The sequence below is a fragment of the Folsomia candida genome, unplaced genomic scaffold (assembly GCF_002217175.1).
Source record: "Folsomia candida strain VU population unplaced genomic scaffold, ASM221717v1 Fcan01_Sc001, whole genome shotgun sequence".
Lineage (NCBI taxonomy): Eukaryota > Metazoa > Arthropoda > Collembola > Entomobryomorpha > Isotomidae > Folsomia > Folsomia candida.
In genome coordinates this window covers 10909894-10934199 of record NW_019091193.1, presented here as the reverse complement: position 1 = coordinate 10934199, position 24306 = coordinate 10909894, and the positions used below count along the sequence as shown (strand labels likewise).

At 36.9% G+C, this 24306-nt stretch overlaps 4 protein-coding genes across 5 annotated transcripts; 2 read left to right on the top strand and 2 right to left on the bottom strand.

Moving 5' to 3' along the window:
- The first annotated feature begins 1240 nt into the window (after positions 1-1240).
- Positions 1241-16243, top strand: LOC110842194 (dipeptidase 1). The gene is made up of 16 exons (XM_022087908.2): positions 1241-2007; positions 2119-2196; positions 2283-2532; positions 2633-2761; positions 2859-2886; positions 3966-4098; positions 4181-4289; positions 4388-4429; positions 4566-4635; positions 5849-5932; positions 7481-7573; positions 12055-12072; positions 12150-12216; positions 12313-12389; positions 14217-14354; positions 14775-16243. The coding sequence occupies exons 1-16, from the start codon at positions 1932-1934 to the stop codon at positions 14907-14909; spliced, it is 1527 nt and encodes a 508-aa protein (XP_021943600.1). The 5' UTR covers positions 1241-1931; the 3' UTR covers positions 14910-16243.
- Positions 12753-14015, bottom strand: LOC110860470. Its single transcript, XM_022109522.2, has 3 exons — positions 13749-14015; positions 13378-13665; positions 12753-13281 (listed from the first exon to the last, which is right to left on the bottom strand). The coding sequence occupies exons 1-3, from the start codon at positions 13797-13799 to the stop codon at positions 12961-12963; spliced, it is 660 nt and encodes a 219-aa protein (XP_021965214.1). The 5' UTR covers positions 13800-14015; the 3' UTR covers positions 12753-12960.
- On the bottom strand, positions 16053-19687 carry LOC110852557 (neurensin-1). Of its 2 annotated transcripts, XM_035846929.1 has the most exons (5): positions 19327-19687; positions 18712-18937; positions 18373-18630; positions 18112-18261; positions 16053-16994 (listed from the first exon to the last, which is right to left on the bottom strand). In XM_035846929.1, the coding sequence occupies exons 3-5, from the start codon at positions 18568-18570 to the stop codon at positions 16557-16559; spliced, it is 786 nt and encodes a 261-aa protein (XP_035702822.1). In that variant the 5' UTR covers positions 18571-18630; positions 18712-18937; positions 19327-19687; the 3' UTR covers positions 16053-16556. The 2 variants fall into 2 exon arrangements, with proteins under 2 accessions (XP_035702822.1, XP_021956351.1); XM_022100659.2 differs by having other exon boundaries at positions 18373-18937.
- A 2272-nt stretch (positions 19688-21959) lies between these two features.
- LOC110852546 (ribonucleoside-diphosphate reductase small chain) lies at positions 21960-24098 on the top strand. The gene is made up of 6 exons (XM_022100649.2): positions 21960-22114; positions 22173-22386; positions 22485-22723; positions 22797-23025; positions 23093-23311; positions 23392-24098. The coding sequence occupies exons 2-6, from the start codon at positions 22231-22233 to the stop codon at positions 23542-23544; spliced, it is 996 nt and encodes a 331-aa protein (XP_021956341.1). The 5' UTR covers positions 21960-22114; positions 22173-22230; the 3' UTR covers positions 23545-24098.
- The last annotated feature ends 208 nt before the right edge of the window (positions 24099-24306 follow it).

Sequence of the window (24306 nt, the reverse complement as noted above, 5' to 3'; positions counted from 1 at the left end):
AACTTGACACGTTATGCATTGTCCCAATTTTGACAATGAGGTTGGCGTTTGTCAGAAACTCGGCGATGAGTTGAGTAGTTTTAGTTTATAAAGTATTAAATTCAGACGCCCCTTGGATGATACTTTCTTATACGTACATAAGTGTCTTACTTTTACCAGGCCTTTCTCCCTCCTACACCAGATGGGCATAAGTTTGATAATGGTTTTTGAGAATGTGGTAAACGTACAAGCACAAAATTACCTCAAGTGCATACTCTCCTCGTGGAGAGGGTGGCAGAGTGGCAGAACGCTTTTCTGTTGGTGGATATGTGAATTAATAAATAGAAGACATGAATGGAATGTAGCAAGTTTGAGATTAATTCCAAACCACCAACATTGTCCGTTGTTCTCGGTGCGACATTAGTGGTTGTTTATTATTATTACACTAGGCAGATTATCTCAGAGCTAATCTTATCAAAAGTTCCAAATAGGTGAAGTTCTGGGCATTGTGCCAACCACAGTTCGCGTTAGCAAATAATCAAAAGACATGAATGTGCATTCCAGAGCAGAAGGTGGTACAATATCCATGCATACATACATAAGTGTGCTGATAGTGTAGTAGTTCAGGTAAATGTCTTGTTGATTGCTGGCTCCGGAGGATTTCAAATTTCACAGGAGATAAAATCTTGTAAATAGTTGGGCACCTGATTATTAGAGAAATTGAGAATATGTTGCCCGTATGTATGTACTTGTTGTGGTTCATGTGAAATTTCTTGGGCGCATAGTTATCCGAGCTAGCAATTTGTTAGGGAAAGGGGGAGAAAGTGGAGAGGAATGCAAACTCGAGTGGTGTCCATTAAGAATTCGGAAGCGTGGTGGTAAATGTTGTGGCCATAAAATGTAATGTTTCTTTTGCCAGAGAAGAATGGAAGATCAAATCATTAAAAATTTAGCACCTCTGCTGTCTCTCGGTATTTCAGCTTTCTCATCGTCCTCCAATGTATATAAGTAGATGTACGTTCACCTCACTCCATGGTTGAGATTCATCTCGCTTCCACCTGACTGAACCTCATTCCAGTATTCAGCCCCTTTTTAATGCCGTTTGCTTACCACTCTACTGGAAAACAATATCTCGCCGGCCGACACCTCCTTCACGAGCGCCGTGTAGACAGGGACTTCTTATGGAGACCGGTGTGCACTCGGAGAAACCTCCCAAGATGCTGGACGCCTTCTTCGTCTTCGCTTCTTGGTTCGCAGTTTATTGTTTGTCGGCATAAGTTAGTTTAGTGGCAGAAGAGAGGAGGCGAAGCTAAACCGGAGAAGGCGGTCTGAGTCATTTAATAAATGCTCAGATTTCACACAAGAAATTCTGGGGCCAAAGGTGAGGTGGGCCAATTAGGCAGCTGCTTGTGTTTCTGGGAGCATTTTAGACTACGGCAGTAGGAGAGATCGAGGAGGCGGTGGGTGAATAATGGAGTGAAGGCAAGTGGCAGACGATAAGAAGGCGCATAAAGCATTGCTTCCAAGAGGTTGATCGTATTCTGAGAGCGTGTCAAAATTATTCTCTACTTGTCTTGATTACTTCTTCCATTTGATTCCACCAATCAAAGTGAAACTCAATCCATCTCCGGATTAAGAAGTTTGCGCAGCCAGTTTAGTGCCACTACTGCTGCAACAAAACTATTACCAATCTTAATCTCTCCTCACAAAACAAGACCTCCTGCTCTCACTCCCCAGTTCACTTTTACTTTCACTTTACAAATCTCTAACCTGTGAGATTTTCTCACATGGGACAAGTCTCAGTCTCAACTCAATCAACAGGCATATTGCATACCCAACAATATGTAAGTTCCTAATATTACACTGCGGTACATACTTCCTAATCAATTAATAAATCAAGTTCAAGACGACCAAATCAAGATTCAACAAAAATTCAATCAATCAAAGAGAATATGAAGAGTTGGATTGTCAGCATCCTTGTGTTAGTACTTTTTGGGTTGTATTCTAGTTCTGCAGAAATTGGGATTGGTAAGCTGATTACATTATGCATATATGTATACTTAGAATTTATAAACAGTATGCAAGCAATAGATGATGAGATTTTTTTGTCAAATAAGAAAGAATCTTACATTTTTACAGGAGCTAATAGTCAAGCAAAAAATAGGTCGGGGAAAGCACAAAATGACGACAGCAGCGGAAGTAACAAGAATGTGGAAGGTATGTTTTTTCTGGCATCGTAAACTGCAGATATTGACAGAATATGTGTAGAAACGGCTAATAAAACTTTTAAAATTCCACCCAAGTGCCTCCCTTGGAATTTATCGAGGAAACAGTAATCCTTGGGGAAGATATAATCGATCCCGGCAGCAGCATCGAATTAACAGTCACAAACTCTGAAAGTCCCTTTATCAACACGGAAAGTCCAGAGACTCCGATCGCGGCTGTCGTCGTTGAGGTGGAGAAGGAGGAGAAACAGAAGCATGTCACTGCGGATGACATCAAGCTGTACCTCCTGGTCCAAAGACTGCTAAACGAGACCCCGTTAATCGACGGGTATGCAATGGATAGAAAAATATGTAGAAGCCCAACGTCCTCTTTAATGATATCTGCTGTAACTCAATTTGCTATAATGCAGCCTTAATTATTTTCACAGGCATAACGACTTGCCTTATAACATCCGAAAATTTATACATGGGCAACTATCAGATTTTAACTTTAACTCTGATCTTAAAAATACTCCTCCGTGGTCCCGAAGCGTTTGGTCCCACACCGATCTTCCACGGTTAATAATACTAATTTATGTTTATTACAGTTTATTGTCATTTTATGACTGGATTTACTATGTATGTACATGTAATTAATATTTTTCATCGTTTCAGCTTACGTCGTGGTCGTGTTGGAGCTCAGGTATTTATTTGCATGGTTCTTTATCTGCATATTATACATTTATGTCATTCCTTTCACATGTGCCCAAGATTTCCTCAGTTTTAAATTTGTGCTTCCACATATCGACTGAATTGGAGTTGAATTAATCAAAATCCGCATTAAAGTTTTATGTATTTAGTCAAGTGTGTTGGGGTGAAAGTTTTCTGTAAGCAGTGCTATACCCAGTTCTAACTGCGTAAAATTTCAGCGATTTATCGATCAATGCTATTTCAACAAAGCAAAACTATTCATTACATTTAATCACAAATGGACATACGAATGGGTACGTGTATGAAGGTTTATGTAGAGGGACGATAACTGCGAACTATACACACTGTGCCAAATACATGTATTTCTGTATTTGGACTGTTGCAATAACTAAAACTATCGTAGTATATATGTGAAGAAAGCAACATGTTTATTTAACGAAGCCTTTCTTGGGTTGGTTGAAAAATTGTTCAAAGTATGGTCAATATCAAAGCTATATTTACTTACCGTTATTAAACCCGTAGAAAACAAGACTACTTTCCGATTAATGAAGTTTAACAGCCATTTTCTTTCTAAATAATGTGACACAAGTTCATATAGACATACAATACGCCTCTCTACACAACGTTTTTACTATTCTGTCCAGGAAACGTGTATGCACACAGTGTTTAATTTTGCATAGCAGTAGTGATATTGGTAAACGATATTATATGGTGATGCATTTACTCCATTGTGTACAAGTTGGGCATGAAGCAACAAATATTGCAAAACACTTGGCAAACATTCCCTTCGTCGCAAAGAAAACTTTTTAGTTGAGGTATCATTGTGTGCCAACCAACTATTGTTCCTTGCCACCGTTCAAGTACGCACAGAACCACAGTTTTACTCGTACATTAGGTATTTCCTTGTGAATTAGCATTTCTGGTTTTATATGCATCCGCTGCATAAAGTCTACGACGCAGTGACAAGCGTTTGGTGGTCCCTCATATAAGTATTTTTTTTAGAAATGGCGACTTTTAAATAAACTAATACATATATATTATCTTTTCTTAATTCACAATGTCGTGGATTAGTGGTTCGTAGCTTATGCTCCCTGCCAGTCGCAAAATCAAAATGCAGTGCAGATTACGTTGGAGCAAATTGACCTCATTATTCGACTAGTGTCAAAATATCCAGATCACATGAAACTGGCCTTCAGTGCGGATGGTACTAAATGTTCCTCATTTACTTTGCCCACATACTGCAACACATTTAAAATACATGTGAAACGTCTTTAATCGACTCGCAGACATAGTCCAAGCTCATAAAGAGGGAAAGATAGCAAGTTTGATTGGGGTTGAAGGCGGTCATTCGATAGGAAACAGTTTGGCGACTCTCAGAGCTTTCTACGACCTTGGGTAAGCTCTGACTCTTGACTCTTATTCTGTGACTGCCTTTCTCCGTTGTTGAATTTTATATAGATAATTAATATACTTTATTCTTTATCGTTCCTAAGCGTACGTTACCTCACGCTCACTCACACTTGCAACACAGCGTGGTAAGTAATGAGTAAATTTTGAAATGACACAAAATTGTTGAGCATGCTTTTCATGTTGGTTTTTGTATTAAATAAGCATTTTTTATTTATGGCTAGTTTTTAAAAATAGTGTTTCTTTTTGTGTTTGCTACAACAGGGCAGACTCATCCTTGGTGGATAATGCAGGACATAAGCCCCAGCATGGAGGATTGACTGAATTTGGAAGGGTGAGATCCATCGAGTTTCCTTTAGACTGTCGTTTTTGTCATGCAAGTAATTAAGTTGTCACAAAATACACGACAAATTGTTGTTGGAACAACATGCCTCTCAAAAACCATTCTATAAGGATGACAGCATTTATGACAATGATAACATAGGTAAACATAGGTAGAGAGAGGGAAGTACGACCAGCGTAAATAAAAGAGACGACGCATTAAGACATCAACATCATCATGACGGGTGGCGAAAAGATGAAGGAGAGTGACGTTTAGTAATCCGATCGAGTTTTTCTGGGTCCCATCCCATCCGCCCTTTTTGGTCCCCCTTGCAGCAGGCGAAAGCTTAACATGTTGACGAAAGTTCGATGATGACAAGATGGTATGAGCACAAGGATTAAAGAAAGTGATTAAAAGTTGGGGACCCAAAAACAAAGAAGGAGTAGACAGATCCCATGGGGTTCTGAGCTCGTGCAGGATTGTAGCTGATGCACACGAAAGAAATATCTCAATCAAAAACAAAGTTATTAACTGATAAGTACCCCAGAAATGTGTTTAACGTTTTTATTCAATCAACTTTTCAATCATCAAGGTAGATTTGTACCACTATCCCCAGAAATCCATCTGCACACATCACTGCTATGAATAGTATCAGATTTTTAAATGACATTTGTCATATTTGTTTTCTTGTCAAAGTATGAAATTGTTTTAATTTATAAGCTGGAAGGTTATGCCTTAAAGGTATAGTATAGCAGATATAAGCCCATGGGTTATAAATACGAGGGGGATAAACTATGTACTTACTGTGAGCAAGTATGCATTTAATCATCGAGTATACAGTTTCCTTTTCCGTAGAAGGATGTTGGCTTGAGGGAAAGGAAATGGCATCATCTAGTTGACTGGATTGTTTATAAGAGTAACCGACCCGAAAGAAAACATTGATACGTATTGATACAATATCGGTTGTTGTATCTTTGAGAGGACCGAGTGGGGAGAAGTGGAACTGGAGAAAGTATTTTTGGTTGGTCGGCGTCCATCGCCTCCTCCATCGGACATCATGCTTTTCGAATGCATATGAGTGTAGAGAAAGTCTTTTATAGTTGTCATTCCTGGCAGTAAGCCGGACCACCAAGTTTGACTTTGTACCCAGGTATTATCTTGTCATGAGGATGGATGATCCGAAAGAAAGTGGCAATATGTGTCTGTTGTGTGGTTTCTATTGCAGACAGTTGTCAAAGAAATGAATCGTTTGGGAATGCTGGTGGACCTCTCTCACACGTCCCGACTGACTATGATGGATGTTTTTCAGGTTTGTTTTAATATCATCTAATATTAAACTCATATTAAATCAATAGAGAACAATAATTCGTTTAAATGGTTAAGATTATAAGACTATGAAAAGAGTACAAATTTCTCAAATTAGAAAGTAAAAAATCCAACTTCCGCTTCAGTACTTGATGGTGCTTCATTGCTGGTTCCCAGTTGATGGATTTTAAATCCAGGGTTATCAGGATGGGTAAATAAGAGTTCTCTTGATGACCAGAGTACGAAAAATTTATTCATCCTCTTAAATGTCGTTCGTTCAATTCAGAAAACAATTCATACTTGATGAAGTCCATTTCATATCTCAGCATTTTTGCAAGTATCACCGCCATTTGACCGACGCTTTCCATCCTTTGGATCTCTGCTTGTGCGGCGTCATCATTCTCTCTGCATTGGAAAAGCGGGATCCCATCTTTACAATTCTTTTACAAGATGACGGTCACATAAATGCTGGCATTGGTCTTGTTGTTGCCCCAGCGCTTGTTTGTGTCATGATTCCTACATGTATCTTATGATTATGCCATACTTCATATATCTAGGTCCATTGAGAACCTATGATCTGCTATATTTAGTATTGGGGATTCTGTACTTTGTCCGAGTTAGAAAAATTGTCCTACTCCGATTTCGAATCCAGAGTCCCCAAGGTTCGTTTTCACCACTTCCCAAAAAAATTTGTCAACGACAACCTGTTTCTTGATGAAATGCATTTATGGTGGTCATAATTGCAAAGAAAATTAATACACTTTGCTAGAATATTAATGGAGGAATTCTAATTCTTTGCTACCTAGGGTGTGTTTTGCCTTTTCTAATAGTTTCCAAATTCATAAATACCCGAAGTAGTTTGACTAGGTGTCGCCCATCTGAATTTATCATCTGAGAATTTCACTTGAAGGATTTCTCCCTTTTCAGTATTCGTCGTCTTCGTATTCGAGTTATTTAACCTACGTGTTTTGGTTTCCGGCGTAACCCTCCGCCCTAGTTTTGTAATTTGTAAAGCCTTAGGTCAGTAACAATTTTAGGAGACGTTTTCATTGACCTATCTTTTCCATCATACTGGAGATAGGTTTTCACTGAAAGGAAAAGTACGATACCACGCGCTGATAATGAACTTGCAAGGCTTCTACAATACAGGGTGGTTAAAATGTCACGCTACAATGGAAAATTTTTCGATGGGAAAAATTTATAAATTTCCATTAGTTACCGAAATTTTGTCTCTAAAACTCAATGTTTTAAGAATTTTGTCATCAGTTTTCCATCAGTTTTGATAATAATTTATAAAAATCTTAATCCAAAATCTTGTAACTAATGGGGATTTAGGGATTTTTCCCATTGAAAAATTTTCCATTGTTGGATGACATTTAAACCACCCTGTGTGTAATGATCTTTCAGGGGATGGATACATGTCTAACCTAATATTAGTCTTTTTGATACCATCAAAAAACCCAAATACATTTTTCTGTCAATTGCCAAGTTTTTATCTTGAGTCATAATTTTATAACCCAAAAGAATGATGTCATAATGTTGTATTTCACAGGTGTCCAAGGCGCCAGTAATATTCAGCCATTCCTCAGCTTTTGCCCTTTGTAATTCAACAAGAAATGTCCCTGATGACATTCTTCAAGAGTTGGTAAGGTTTTGAAGCATTCTTATTTTTGCCCTTTCTTCTTGAACCACTGTCGAAAATTTCAATTTTATGTTTGTTTGTTTGTTTGTTTAGCATTTATTCATGTGTTATTTCTCGATCAGTACATGAAATGACTGGTTTTCATCAAGTAACACGAAAAAATAGGAGAAGAAAGATTTAGTTAAATTAAGTCATAATACATACTAAAATACGTGACATTCAAAGCGTTATCGAACATTATTCCTTACAAAACTACTAATTATTATTGTATGCGGTTATTTATGCATCATTATAACGGTTTTTTATGACATGTTCTACCAAAATTGAACGAACATTTCCTGCAGTTTTTGGGTCAGAATCTAAGATTTGATCTATTGTAGCAGAGGACAAACTATTCCATAACTTAGTACTGAAATATTTGACTGAATTTGTGAATAACTCGGAGTTGTGCTGAATCACTTGTAGCTTCTGACTACTACGAGTATTATGTCTATTATGTCAGCTATTCACTGTAAACATTGTATTAATTTGGTCAACGGTTGATCCAAATTTCTTGATTTTATAAAGGTTCCAAATAGCATAGTAATTAAGTCGCTCATTTATAGATAACAGATTGAATTGTTCGAGCAAAACATTGTAATTCACTTTCTCATGCAATTTTCTACATTCAATTTTGGCAATTTTCAGTTCATTTCTGTCAGATTTACCTTTCCAGAACGATTTGCTATAAAATTTTGTGAGTCGTGGATAACAGAATATAGCTAACAAGTTATTTGTTTTTGCTTGAATTTCCTTAAGTGTAACTAAACTAGACGGACCCCAAATTGTTATACAATAATCCGTTATTGAGTTTACATAGGCATTAATGAGAACAGTTAACATATGTCGTGTTATATACCTTTTAAATCTATGAATCATTCCAATATTTACACACACCCGTTTCTTTACATTTTCAGCGTGATCTTTAAAACTAAAGTGTTCATCGATCCAAACCCCTAGGTATTTATAAGTATTCACTCTACGAATTTCGCTACCATTAATCATAATATTAGAGATGTTATTCACGTTCGTTTTACATTGCTTTTTTCTAATAATCATAAATTTTGTCTTCTCCCAGTTCATTGTCAGTCCTTTAACAATAAACAATTCATTTAGTTTAATTAAAATGGACGCCACCTTTGCATGAACATCCTTTGGGTTAGTTCCGCTGACGACAAAGGAAATGTCGTCGGCAAAAATAGTGTAGTAACAGACTTTTAGAACTACATGAATATCTGATAAAAATAGAATAAACAAGTTTGGACCACACACAAAACCCTGGCCAATTCCCCGGTTAACTATGAAGGGTTTAGACATAAATTTATCATTTTTTATCAAATAAAATCGATCTCTTAAATAGTTGGAAATTAGAAGTAACAGTTTTCCTTGTATCAAAAATACATTACGCAACATTACCACTAGTAGGTTAATATTTAGTGAGTCAAATCCTTTCTTCAAATCAATGAATACAACGAAAACTAAATTATTTGGTACATCCAATTCATTAAAAATATTTTGCGAGAAACAAGTTAATGCCGTAGTGCATGATCTCCCACTCCTAAATCCGTGTTGATTATCATCAAGAATCTTCAGTGACTCTACTTTTTTCATAAGTTTAGTTTTTAATAAATATTCAAAAAGTTTGCTGAGAGAGTGAAGAGATGAGATGGGTCTGTAGTTACTCGCATTGGTCAAGCTACCTTTCCCCTTATATAACGGTAAGACTGTACATTCCTTAAATTTCTTTGGATAATTGCACGTCGAAAAAATTGATGTAAAAAACATAGCTAGAGGTATAACTAAAAATGGTAAAAGAGGTTTTAACATTTTTATCGGAATTTTATCTGTTGGCGAAGACTTAAGCTTTAATTTTGATATACATTTGGTTACCTCTTCTTTGCTAATTATACAGTTCTCGTTGTCAAATAAGGCATCAGCCTTCACAGAGCTAATGATATCCGATTCTACATTGGATGGGGTATCATTCTTTAATATAAAATTATCGCTCAAATTTTCGGAAATAGTATCCTTGTCAGAAATTAAACTTTTAAAAATGGAATTTCGCTATTCTGTCTAACATTTCTTCCAATTAAATCATCATAAGTCTTCCAAATCGTTTGAGAGTATAACTTTGAAAATTTATCTTTGAAATGTTGTCGCTTTTTGGCGGATACACAGTTTTTTACATAATTTCGAAGTTTGTTATACTCTCGTTTGGAATCTAAACTTGGATTTTTATCTAATTCATTTTTCAATGCATCCCGTTTCCTGATTAAATCTAATAATTCGCTATCCATCCATTCTCCAGCATTATCACGCAGTCTTCTTTTATGAATGGGGCACAATACATCTAGATAGCTGAGAATTGTGGATTCGAAATAAAGTAATTGTGAGTCAACATCGCTAGAGTTTTCATTTACACTCCAATCCAAATTTTCTAACTCTTTACCTAACATCTGTGCATCAAAGTTCTTAAAAGAACGAAATTCAATTATTTTTGACGGTTTTTTGACTTGCTTATTTCTCTTAACAAAAAATGTAAACCGATGGTCTGAAGTGGTAACGGAGAAGACACCTGCCTGCTTAAGTTTATCAGAAAAGGAAACATAAATGTGATCAATAAGAGTCTGTGACGTAAGAGTGACTCTTGTTGGTTCCTTAATTATTTGAATTGAGTTTACACTGTTAACTAAGCTATTTAATCTACAGCTCTGTAACGAAGTGGCTAATAAATCAATATTTATATCACCTAAGGCGACATAATCTGTCTTATCTCTAGTAACTAAATGTAACAACGATTCAAAACATTCGATAAAATCCATTTTGTTGATATGTGGAGGATTGTAAATTAATATAATAATGAGTGGTCTTGAGAAGTCTTGAAATAGTTGAATTATGTTAATTTCCACTTCATGTGGAAAGGCAACGTCGTAGTGAAGAGGAAGAAATCGAAGATTTTCTTGTATGTACATGCCGGATCCTCCTCCTTGTCGCGATGTGCGGTCGAAGCGAAGGAATCGATAGCCTTCTATTTGGCATTCCGAAGTTGAAATTCCTTCGTGTAAGCGTGTCTCCGTGATTCCACAAAAAGAAAAATTATTTTCATTGAGGAATTCTCGCATATCATCAATTTTCCCAATCAGGCTGTTTATATTTATATGGCCGTAAATCTGACCTTTTGTGAACGCCGGTGCGGGAATGCGTTCACAAACTATCCTTTCTCCTGTTGTCTTATCATCCAGAACTTTATCGTCAAATAGTCCATCCTCTATTAAGTCAAGGTCGCCAAGAAGATGACCCGGAATTTCGTCACAGATAGGGCAAATCCAATCGGGTTTCACGTTTGAGATTGAATATCCCGACTGTAAAGATCCGACGAGTGGGTGGCAGGTTTTGTGGTGGGCTCGATTGCATGACCGACAAATTAGTCGGTGCTGCCGAAGTCCGATCCGCGAGTGTTTTACAGTTTAGTTTGCTCATTTTATACCATTTTGGTGTAGCTGAGTGAAACAAATTTCGAATTAGCAAGAGAATGGTAAAACGTGAAATTGGAACAATTGACCTCAAGTACTCTCGAATGCTCGAGATGGGGCCCTCAAAGAGGAAGAACAGAGAATCCCCTCTTATGGTTTGGCCATGAGAGTTCACAGTTGGTGAAAATGGGCCGGAAAGTCCACTACTGCAAGGGGTGGAAGCATTGTTGTGGTTCCTCCATAAGAAAAAGGTCGAGTAGGTCACAGGGGTAAGTTTTACCCCCCGAAAAATATCACTACTGCAACGTACACTTTCTGGGGAACTGTTTGGTAGTTTTTTTACCGGTGGGAGTGGTCTCTGGACTTCAAAACTTTGTATAGAAAAATACTACGAGAGCAGATGATTTAGCAGCAATGTGTGTCTCTTTAGCCTTGATCATTCAGTCGACTTAAAGTTTGACCAGTTGCAGCTTATACAATTAAATTTTTTGAGAATAGATGGAGAAGGGATTGTAGTAATTGGCATGAATCACGGGTGGAAGCTTTAAAAGTCTTTATCTGCATACCCAAAGGACTCGTTTTGAATAGTTTTTTCTTAAATCTTGCCCGTTTCTACCTAGCCTTTCGATCTTTTAATGGATTCCATTATTGTTGTCAGAGACAAAAGCAGTTGCGATAAGACTAAAGCGTTAATATAAGTAGATTGATTTATTCTCAAGCAAACAACTATATTATAAACCATCTTTGATTCAATTCATGATTTAAAACTGAAAAGCTCCAATTGATCTAAATGGATAAAGTTTTTTTTATTACTTTGCACAATCACGATTACTTGTACAATCGAGAATGAGTTTTATTGAGCCAGCTTTCCGCATTTAATGAAATTAAATTATACAAAGGGATTTTTATGTGATTTCAACATAGTCACCACAATTGCAAAATAAGGACTTATTGAGTTTCACTTGCTTTCAGGTTTTTAACGGAGGCATTGTAAGAAATTAGTTCATCTAAAATAAATATAAAAAGAAAAGTAATACTAATTGTAAGAACTTTAATTTTATCTTTAGGTGATGGTAGCCTTTTTCAATTTTTTTGTAAAGTGCTCACAGAATGCGACCGTGGTCGACGTGGCTGGTAAGTACAACCATCAGACTTGCACAAAGCCCTTAAAAATGTTTCCATTAAGTTGTCTTTCTCCATTCATTAAAGATTTTTATACATTTCTTTCAGATCACATTAATTACATCCGGGGGCGCATAGGTATCGACACCATTGGCATAGGAAGTGGTTATGATGGCATTAATTTTGTGAGTGTGTGCGTTTTTAAGTGCTCGAGAATAAAATAGAAACTTTCAGCATGCAAATCCAGAAAATTTTATATGCACATAATTTTATATGTGGTAAACCAACACCCATTTTATTGCACAAGTTGAGTATTTTCACTTGACAGAGGCAGAGAAACGACTTTCTCAAATCATAAAAACTTTCACTACCAAATCTCTTTTTTCTTGCAAGCTTGCAAACTTATTCGCAGCTCTGCATGCTCTCTCATGCATTTCCATAATGGGAGAATGAAGTGAAGGCCAGTTTAGATGAACGATCCTTCCAATTCATCTCTCCCATAAGCAGATTTATCATATTAAGTTGTTCTCCGCAAATAAATTTCCAACTTTAGATTCTCTCTCTCCCTGAGCATACAGCCACTTTATTCAACTTTCCTTTCTGCACGCTCTCACAACATGGATTGATACATGCATGCATACATATCGCTGCATAAGTTACAATAATTCTATGCTATAGATAACATTGAGGAAGTTGTGGTTGATTTATACCATAATTATTAGTGGTTAAATGGTCAGATAGCTACATATGTAATCGTTAATGTGACTCGTACTCGTTATATTTTTGCAAAACAAAGATCCCCATAAAAAATAATATTGAAACGCAGATTAGATTAGAACTCACTGCAGTGTAGAATAGGGGCAAGCTAATTTTGAGGAAAGTTGACAAAGAGCTAAAGTTTTTAGTGGGCTCCATTATTGATACGACATTTTCCAAATTCTGCACCAACTCGGAGGATGATTCAATTCCCATATCATATCCAGTTCGAGTTAGATAGACTGACAATATGCAGAGCAATAAAACCCATGCGATCACAAAATGAAAAATCATCCAAAGTCTTGCTCTTCTCCGGATGGACTAAATAAAGTTAAAGCAATGTAAAAAGTCAGAATGCCAGTCGCACTTCATTGCTTTTATATTAATGTCAAGTATAAACGTGCTCGGATTTGATACCTTGAGGTCAGAAAAGAAAACGAGAAGAGAAACGCTTAGCTGGAAAAAAACGGCCAAAATTGCAATCGCGCAACTTGTAATTAGAATCAGTCGAATTTTACTCCTTCGAACTTCTATATCTGCCACCAGTTCTACGTAAGACGTACAATCGTTGTCCTTGTATATCCTGGTACATTCATTATACTGTTTAGGATTAGGCAGCCCCATGCTCTCTAGTTTTCCATTCAGATTGACTAATTGGGTTCCTATAACCCAACCAGTACCGCAAATGCTTAATATTGAACAAATCTAAAGGAACGAGTAATTACTGATACAACAATTTTCCAATGCTACTCGAAAAAAATTATCTGTACAGATTATGCATGACTTACAGCCGATATTCCAGCTATCGCAGCTATTGCAGTTATATACGGCGCACCCATTTTTAATTTTGAGGTAAAATATCTAGAAAGTAGACACGTTTTCAGCAGCTCACATTTCAGCAACACATATAAAATAAAACTCTGCTAATAAAATCACAGTTTGTATTTATCGACGTACAAATACACAATTCTTTTAGTGGACACTGTGGCTTGCGAAAGGTTGTCCGCTTGTCGACCACAAACTATTTATATCGTGGTCGGTCACCAATCAAAAGTCCCAAGCTAATTACACCATCTGAGGTCATCATAAAATTTAATTGATTAGGCATACAATCAATAATGCTTGCTTATTTTGGCCAATTACATGCTGTGGGTCATAATAAGGCTCTCTAAATCCCATGATATTTTATGCTTTATCAAGTTTTTCTTCGCAAATCATTTTGGGGTCATTAATTTTGTTGGATACAACAATTCCAGACGCCAACGGGATTGGAGGATGTAGAAAAGTATCCTCATCTTTTCGTGGAACTTGCCAGAAATCCAGGCTGGTCCAACGATGACTTGAAGAAGGTCGCTGGCGAAAACTTTCTCAGAGTATTTCGGGATGCTGAGCAGGTATTTTATGTACATTTATCATTCTTCATTTTTATTTCGTCTCATTACGGCCATTCCTTTTTGCAAGAAAAACAATAATTTCTCTACTTATGTCGTTCACTACATAGCAAAAAACAATAATGTCGTTGATTTGTTTTGTTTAGCAATAGTGGATTTCAGAGTAGTTATACGTAAGTATGTAGGTCATGCGAGAAGAGAAAGTCATTTTCAGTAGATGTTTTCTTTCACATAATACGTATTTTCTTAGCAGAGGAACTAACATTCAAATCTTATGAAAACATGTTGTGAAAATACATAGGTTGGACACCTTGTCTCATGATAGTCAAATGTATAAGATACTAGTATTCATTTACAAAAAATCAAGGTCTGGTGAGTACTATGTATTTTTTAAATGTGTGATCAAGGTTCTCCAATTTTTAGGTGAGGGACAGCATGCGATCTATTGGCGTACAACCATCTCAACAAGAAATTGTTTCATCCGAGTATTTGGAGGAGTCGGCCAGATGCCGTTACAACCTATCGACTTCTTCCGGAGGAAACGCGTCAATCCACTAAACTCGCTTATATTACTTTCACCAATCTGGATTGCTTTCTCTCTCCTGTCCTTCTTCTTATTACGCTGACGTGCCAAACTGTTCACAAATTGAACTTAACAAACGATGCATCTTCATTGTCACACGCATAAAATACACGATCGTGTTGCTTATATGCAAGGATGCCCTAAATATTTATATGCATATTTATAACAATTATGAAAATTGGAAGTTGAAGTGCATGTCAGAACGAAATTTATGTATATAACTCACACATGTATAAAATTTAAGCGAGGTAAAATGGATTGACGTGTACTATTTGATAAACGTAATTTAAAGCAATAATGTTGCCTACATGCCGCATCAACTTTAGATAAAATTAGTGTTTTATAAAATGCAGAACTAGCATCAGTAATGTTGCAAAAATTCACACGAGTAGTACAAATATCGAGGACGTACAGATAAAAAGCGCTGTTTGTGCATAAGTTTGTGTTAAATGATTACGTGTTAATATATGAGACTTGATGAGAGCACTGTACATATTTACATGTATGCAGTAATTATTTAGTGACACTGTTGACTGTTGTACATATGTACTTGCAAACAATATTGTGTGGGTGTAAAAAATATATGTACGTAACTATGTATTAGTTAAAAGATATTTATTATTCGTATTCATTCGGCTTCGTAAAGGTGAATTCAGGAGATTCATCTGGAAGATGTCGAAAATACACATCAGTACGATTTGCTCAAGGGTCTGTGTACTTGAATTTGTTTCTTTAATCGACAACATTTGGTCGTAATATCGTTTTACGACGGTCAAAACATTGCTATTGTTTATGCGGCGGTTATATATTCAACTAGCCATCAAATAAATAAAATATACTAAATACTTACCAGTATTTTATGCAATGTATGTCGAGAGAAAAGATCAAAACTCTAGGTATGCAGATTTCTCACTGTTTCATGAATTACACACAATATATGGCACGAATATTCCATAGTTTGAGATATGTACATAGTAGGTTGTTGAATTGCTTATCGTGAACTTGTAAGTATGCATAATGCGAAAATAAGTTTAGCTTTTATGTAGGAGAAGCACATGTAAGTATTTAAATTATGTATGTATGTATGAGAAATGCAGAAAAAGCTTAATCCATTGTTGTATTATATTCTAAATCTTTTATTTGCGTACTACTTAACAGTTTCCAATAGAATATATTGATTTGTTCTTCATTTGCAAATGTTGTACTTGTTGTTTATATAGCAAGTTTTGTTTCCTGGATCATTTTGGGTATGTAAGTTTCATTCTAGAATAAACAGTGAGTTAATGGTCGGCTCTTGGCTATCAATGTATATTTATGGATGCATGCGTGTGGATCATGTTCTTCATCTCTGTCCCGATGGTTCGTTATGTATGAAGCCCTGTGGTACCAATTACTGCAGGGTACTTGACTCGTGAATTTACACCAATTCGGTGTTTGAATATTAAGCAGCAACCATGGAGGGGCGGCTTAACAAGAATGGTGAACATTAGGACGACTCAGTTTGGGTGACGTTGACAAGGGTAAATTACATGATTAGATTGTGTGTTGGTTGGCTGGCTTGATGTTTCATGTTAGAAGCTACATGTAAATAGTTATTGTTTGCGTCCGGCAAGTCATGATTATTACTCGGTCCAAACTGGTTGGATGCATTTAATTTTCTCAGTGACGGGGATGGGACTTTTTGGTTCATTTTCTGTGACGAGGTTGGGACTTATGGAGACACGAAAGGGCTCGATGGCTGGGTCATCTTCCCAATATGTGGAGGTGAAAGTGGGAGCCAGGAGTGAAATTACAAGTACGAGACCACCAGAACAAAAACCAGCGAGACCAATGAGCTTGCATCGATCCAGATTCTCATTAAATAGATGTGCTTCGGTATTCACAATCTCAAGATCTCCAGAACGTCCTAGTATTACTTTTTGCTTGGGAATTGCGTAGCCGATTACAATTGCCACTGCTCCAAGGAGGAATAAAGTCGTCCCCACAATCAGACCAATTTTAAACCAGAGTGCTCCACATCTTCGACCCTTGGGATGAATCAAGTAGTGATATTCCTCTTCCTGCAGGGAGAAAACCAATAAATGATGTCAATAACTTTCACGATTCATTCATATCTATATATCTTTAGGAGCCTTCATCCTTTTCAATGTAGGTCGAATCATTCCCCCGGACAACGGGGCTTTGTGGCTTTATGACCAAAAATAGAACAGACAAAGCGAATATGAGATGGATAGACATAATAATGACCAGAAGTTGGCTACTTACGGACATACATCCTACTGGCTACTACGCAGTAATATAGTATCTATTTCCACCGTCACACTATTGCATTCCATTCAATAGTTCCTCGAAATCGGCTCTTTGGTAGATATTTTATTACTAGACGACTTTAATTTAATTTCATCAGGTCTGTTTGTGATCATGCCTATTTCTATGTGAATGCGCTATGCGAGCAAATCAAACAGTAGTTTGGGCCTCTTATTCCTCGTATGAAATTTAGTATTCCAATCGATTGAAAATCTTAAATAAAGCAAGAATGTTGATGTGGATTTTGGTGATTCCTGATTCGAATTTAATTAAATTCCATTTGCAATAGAATTATTGAAACCATTCCAAACAATTTATAGCAATTCTAATCCTATCAAATGAAGCAAGAAAAATGCTCCACTTTGTTTGACAAGGTTTTCAGACCCTAAAAGACACATTTTTCTTGCTATCATGAATAAAAAATAATCCTCTGAAAATTTCCCACACCAAAAAACTTTGCTGTGCATGCAGTTTTGTAAGCCAATGTGATTATTATACGCAGCTATTATAAAAAAAACAAGTGGTGATGACTATGCCCGCATATATCATCATATATACTTTTTCAAAGCCATAATGGCAAGGTCTAGTAAAGTAGATTGTGCTGATACATCCGATACTATCTACTTTTCTCCATTGCGTCTCTAATGACTTTCAAAGTTGCGCTACAATGCTAAATGCCAAACGAGCAAGTAAACGCTGCGTGGGCATATATGTTCCATTAGGTTCAAGGACTTTGTCGTTTTGCAAGAGGAAGGAAATTATACAGTCATTATTTTTTGTAGGTACGCTTATATAGTCCACGAATAAATTTGTTTGTACATACAGAGTATTTATCTCACAAATTAGGATACTGCTGACGAGGGACCTTACCTGACCGGAAGTGTTGGAGCTATTAACAGTTTCATAAAACTGGTGAAGATAGCTTCGCACTCCGAATGAATGTGAGCTTGGCTTTCCTTCATCAGTAAATTTGGCATTTTCAGATTGTTGCATACTCTCATCAACGTCCTTTTCCAGGCACTAAAAGAGGTGGGGTTCATTAGTATTATCTTACCACACAAGGCACTAGTTAGCCTACTGGGGTGTACTTTGGGGCATTCATTACAGAATAAATTAGTTTGTAAAGCATACCTTGGTTTTGGACATTTCTTTGCCTGCGCCGTGCGACCCCTCCCCTCCCGACAGCTCGGATACGCTGGATAGCTTGGGCTTCACCGTGCGACCTTTGTGGATCTTCCTCACGATATATTGTGTGCCTTGGGATGAACTACTTTGTCCTCCTCCCCCTAGATTACTTAACAACGGTTTCGACTCCTTCTTTCTCCCCATTTATTCACACAGTGTAGAAAATGCGTCAGTCATACAGCTCTTCTGAATAGTAGTCTTTGCCTTCAGAACATGCAGTGTTTCAATAGCTGTTGCTGTTCCAAAACTTTGTCAATAAGTTCCAGAAATATTAATTGGACATACAAATAGGCAGATAGACAGGTAGTAATAAACAGCAAGTAAGTCTGTAGGCCGTGCAGTCCTAATTAGCCACGTCAATGTTGCCAACGCCTTAATTCTTGTTGCTCGGCAAAAAGCAGACGGTGCTCTTCTATATTAATTCCCAGAAATATGAATGCGAGTGATCAAAAGAGAGGATTTACTGACTGAAGTCTTTCCCTTTTATTGAAGTCTCGCTGCAAGGTTAACACTGGAATGAATAAAAAGTAAAAATAGTTCATCATTCACAAAACAACAAACAGGCTATTTTTACTCCTGTGATTGATAACACCAATATTTGCTGGGTTTTAATCTGGATAATTATATCCATTACGATTTCTGGATTCATAGAAATCATAGTTGGCACAAACATGCGTCACTAACCTAACCCAGGTTAATTACTACATTTAAAAAGAACTTCTTATGTGTCGTATGCATTGCATACATACTATAAATATGTATACTAATTAACTAATTACATATAGAAAGTATACCAAAAAATTTCGAGGTTGTAACAATGTATGATAAATATTTGTTGATGTATTGAATAATATATGATTCGTACGGTTCAAAATGAAAGAAAATAACAGTGATACTTACGTTACTATCTTTAGTTCAAAAGGTATCTTCGTTTTGTGTGATTAATCAAGTAAATCAAGCGTTGTTTTCAAATGCACAGGAAGGTAAAGGAGGAAAGAGTATTAGGCCGATGTTTGTTGTGATGGAGCAGTTTCAACTAACTGAACCAAAAATCCAAGAAATACAGTTGCTGTATCTCAACTTTCACCCCTTGTTCTGAAGGGCTCTTTAATTCAACCTGCTTATTAGTTCACCAGTGACCAAAGGTAAACAAATGGTCAGTGAGCTAAGAAGGTGACGACGAGGAGGATGAGCTCCTCAGCAGTGTTCCACTTATCAGCTCTTCCTTGGCGACTGAGCAGCAAGCGGACTGGAAACTGGAGCCGAGGAGAGAAAGCAAGCAATACCTCGGCCCACACACTTTCTCTCGCTCGCTCTCTCCACCTCACTTTTCTCCACCAAATATTTCTCCACGCTATGCCCGGACTTGTGTGTGCATACCCAACGCGTACTTTTTCCTGGATTGACTCTGCTAAACTGCTTTCTCCAGTGGAAAGGCAGAGCAGCATCCACACGGTGTGTGCGACCACATCGAAAGTCAACCATGTCCCGAAAGAAGACTCTTGTAAAGGAATAATGTTGCAATGGGATACACATTTTTTACCACACCCTCCGTTTGATAACATATCCAAAATCAATATTCCAAGGCTTGTGACAGCTGCCATAATAAGCCAAATCTAATATTTAAAGAGCTTGTCAAAAAAATCGACATCCCATCGACACATATTTCCTCCTCGTTACGGTACTAGGATGCTCATATAAATACAAGAGGAAGGAGAAAGTACATATTCTAATGGACTGGTTAAAGTGGGGTGTGCATTACATTTTACTTTTCCCTTATTGTCTCATATACGCCCCCATAATACCAATATGTGATAGTTAGCACATGTACCTCACATATCCCTTTCTGCTGTAGGGGATAAATAAAGTAGACCACGACTATCATGATTCTCATTTCCGGTTCGTGAGCATATGCAAAACAAGCTTCCCATGTATTCCTCACAATATCCTTCATTTGTCCCACTTTCGGATTGACAGATAGTTGGGCTATGAATTGCACACAAAGTATACAATCAAGGAGATGAGAAACTAATCCGTTTCACTTCAGTACTTCGAAACTGCAGAAATAGTGATGAAATTGATCATATATGTTTCATACCAATTGAAAACTTCAAAGGCTCGTATGGATAATAGTAAAATCGCTTCGAACATGTAATAGAATTATCTACGAGTGTGGGCATCCAATTTGAGTACATAAATTATGCAAGTAGATACATTCATGGCGGATGTATTAGATTGTGTAACTTGTTTTTGAGACGTAAGCAAGTCTTACTTTTCATGATAGCAGTCAAAGACTTTTCATCTCAAACCTGTCACCATAACGGACGAATTAAGGAGAAAGCGACATTCGCTCGCTTAACTGATTCTTCTCTGTTATGAAACTCATTCAGGCGAACAGTGAAGGGTAAGAAGGTTTAAAGTCCATCCAGTCTAGACTTGTGTATGATTATAATGACTCAAGATAACTATTAATTTAGTTTATTATCTAGAAGCATGAAAATAATGAAACTGAGGATGAGAAGAAGCATGAAAATGAAATTGTGGTTGTGAAGATGACAAAAAGTATATATGTAATCCTATTGTTTCTTCAATTTATGGTCTGTAGATAAAATCTCTGAATTTAATAGGGATTTAAGTCAATAACAAAACAGATCAGACGTGCTTTATGTACTTTTGTTCTGGCTTTGAGATTATATATTATTAAAGTAGTGTTATTTATAGCAGCAGATTTATCAGCAAACTTCAGGGCCTACAAGAGTTATGGTACACAAGTTTTCACAGGTTAAATGCATATTTGAGGAGCCTCGTAGAGAAAGTGAGTTGAGAAATCGGCACTTTCCTATTCGTGGTGACGTTGATATTATACGGAATTTGTGGACGATTTGCGACATTGAAGTGGGTGGGTTGCCAAGTGCATGAGGACCATTCAAGAAAATGAGGAGAAAGCAACAGAGCCTTAATATTCCTGCCCAAGTAATCCGACCCATTCAAGAAGGAGGGGAGAGAGAGAAGCGAGCTGTGTGTGGGCGGTGGAGAATAAGCAGCTTTCTCCTGGCAGGGGAAAGTTTTTGGCATTATATTAAAAATAGAAAGTTTCCTTCACGCTCATGCTCACACTGCTCCTCGCAGAACTACTTCCTTGCCCATTGTCATCATTTAATGGTTCAGATGTCACAAGCAATCATGCAAGACGAACAAGTTATATGATGATGATGGCAACTAGATATGATGATGTCTGATATCTCGAGACTATTTTTAGACCCAAGACCCAGAAATTTACTTTTCGAGTAATAGCCTTAAATTTCTTGGTACATATTAATTGCAAACTGACACAACTGACGAGCTGCAATAATACGACATCTCTTCACCTTTTAGGCAAAATACATCCATGCAAAATTTGACTGCTAGTCACGAACGATGAACGAACGAACTGGAATGAACCGAACGAGATGGTCGTTAGTTTACTTATTTCGTGTCTCGACAAGTTGAGACGTGGTGTGGATTTTGCCATTTGACGGAAATTGCCAACTGTGAGTCTTTTGTGGTTTTAGGCGGGCCGAATTGCTCTTTATTGGCGGGTCTGCTCTGCCTGCTGCACACAAAGCAGTTCATCGCTCATCCGGCATCAGCAGACGAGAAATTGAGTCTGTCCAGTTTTACCAGTCGAAGTGAAAACAAGCTCAGCAAGGTAAATGTTGCAAATATTTAATTATTTCATCAAGTAAATTTGATTAAATTCTTGACAGGTCATACGTTCATTGACAGAACATCCAGGTTAAATTCAGAAATTGTAAAAGCTATAAAATGGTTGTCCCGAAAAGCTTGGAGGAGAATGAGCCACTGCTGCGAGAAAATCCAAGACGTTTTGTCATGTTTCCAATTCAATATCATGATTTGTGGAGGATGTATAAAAAGGCAGAAGCTTCATTTTGGACAGCAGAAGAAGTAGATTTGTCCAAGGTAATAATTATATTCAGGGATTGGTGATAAAAAATCGCATAAAAAGTCAATTAATATTATAGAAAGATGCTAAATATTTATCAACATATTTTTTACAGGACGCAAATGACTGGGACTTTAAGCTTAAACCTGAAGAGAGAGAATTCATTTCTCATGTACTAGCATTTTTCGCAGCATCTGACGGAATTGTGAACGAAAATCTGTTAGAACGGTTTAGCAAGGAAGTGCAGGTGACGGAAGCTCGTTGTTTTTACGGGTTTCAAATAGCAATGGAAAATGTTCATTCGGAAATGTATTCTTTACTTATCGACACTTACATCAAGGATCCCACTGAGAGGTATGTTACTCCTGCTTCACCAATTGCATGAAAATAATAAATAAGCAAGTATTCATTTGATTTTCTTCTTTAGGGACTTTCTTTTCAACGCCATTGAGACAATGCCGTGTGTGAAAAAGAAGGCAGATTGGGCGTTAGCATGGATTGCTAATGAAAATGCTGGTTTTGCTGAGCGTGTCGTCGCATTTGCAGCTGTCGAAGGAATATTTTTTTCTGGATCTTTTGCGTCCATCTTTTGGTTGAAAAAGCGAGGACTGATGCCGGGATTAACGTTCAGCAACGAGTTAATTTCTCGTGATGAAGTAATTATATAATAAGGATTAATGTGAACATAATGATAATATATATGACCAATATAATTTTTCACAGGGACTCCATTGTGACTTTGCTTGTATGCTGTTTAAGCATGTTGTTAATAAGACCCCAGAGTCAAGAATAGTTGAAATCATTACGGATGCTGTGGTGATTGAGCAAGAGTTTTTGACGGTGGCATTACCCTGCGCCATGATTGGTATGAATCTTGACCTCATGCGAAGATACATCGAATTTGTTGCTGATCGTCTACTGGTTGAACTTGGATGCAAAAAGGTATGTCATGTTACCTGATTATATCACAATGATTTAGTACACCTTTAGTATGTTTAATTCACGTTTCATTTTCTTGTTAGATTTACAACTCTGAAAATCCATTCGATTTCATGGAGCACATCTCCCTCGAAGGCAAAACTAATTTCTTCGAGAAAAAGGTTGGTGAGTATCAGAAAGCTGGAGTGATGTCGACCAAGGATGAAAACGCATTTTCTTTGAACGCTGATTTTTAAACTTTAATCGTAGCAACTCATAGTATCATTGAGCATCACATATTTCTTACATTGCAGAAATAAATCCGTAATATTTACTTTCTTTTGTTCAGATATTTATATGTTACAAGATCGGAAAACAGCATGATTTGAGTTGTAAATATTTTATTTTAACGGCATTGGCTTTCTCTTTGCCCTATTCTAATTTCCCAATTTGAAATTTTAAAGTATCTTATTAGATCATGTTTACTCTCACTAGTTTTATTATTTTTTCGTGTCGTAAATTATTCTAATCAGAATAATTACATCACAAACCAGCCACCACTACTGCCGTGTTTTAGGATATTTATTTTATAGACTGAATCAAGTCAACCAAATCCCAATGTATATTTATTAACCTATTGACAGACTTGCTAATCAAAAATTGTACCTAAGTGCTTACAGATTGGCATTCAAAATCAAAGTGTGATATATAGTTACGCAAAGCTCTCACGTTTGACGTTATTCGTCATAAATAATAGCATTTTTAAGGCTCGAAATTTCCAGCGACAAATAAATTTTTGTATGTATTGTAATGATGCGTGTTTTTATCAAATTATTTACTTAAGGTGCAAAAACTTTGTCCTTCAGCAGATTACAGAACTGTAAATATTTGCATGCGTCGCATCTTCATGTAACCCCTACACGAATGGTACCCGTTGCAGAGTACCCGTGAAAAAGTCATCTGCATCTACATCTCTGCTTATAATTTTTTTAAAAGAAAAACTGAAATTTTTAGTATGC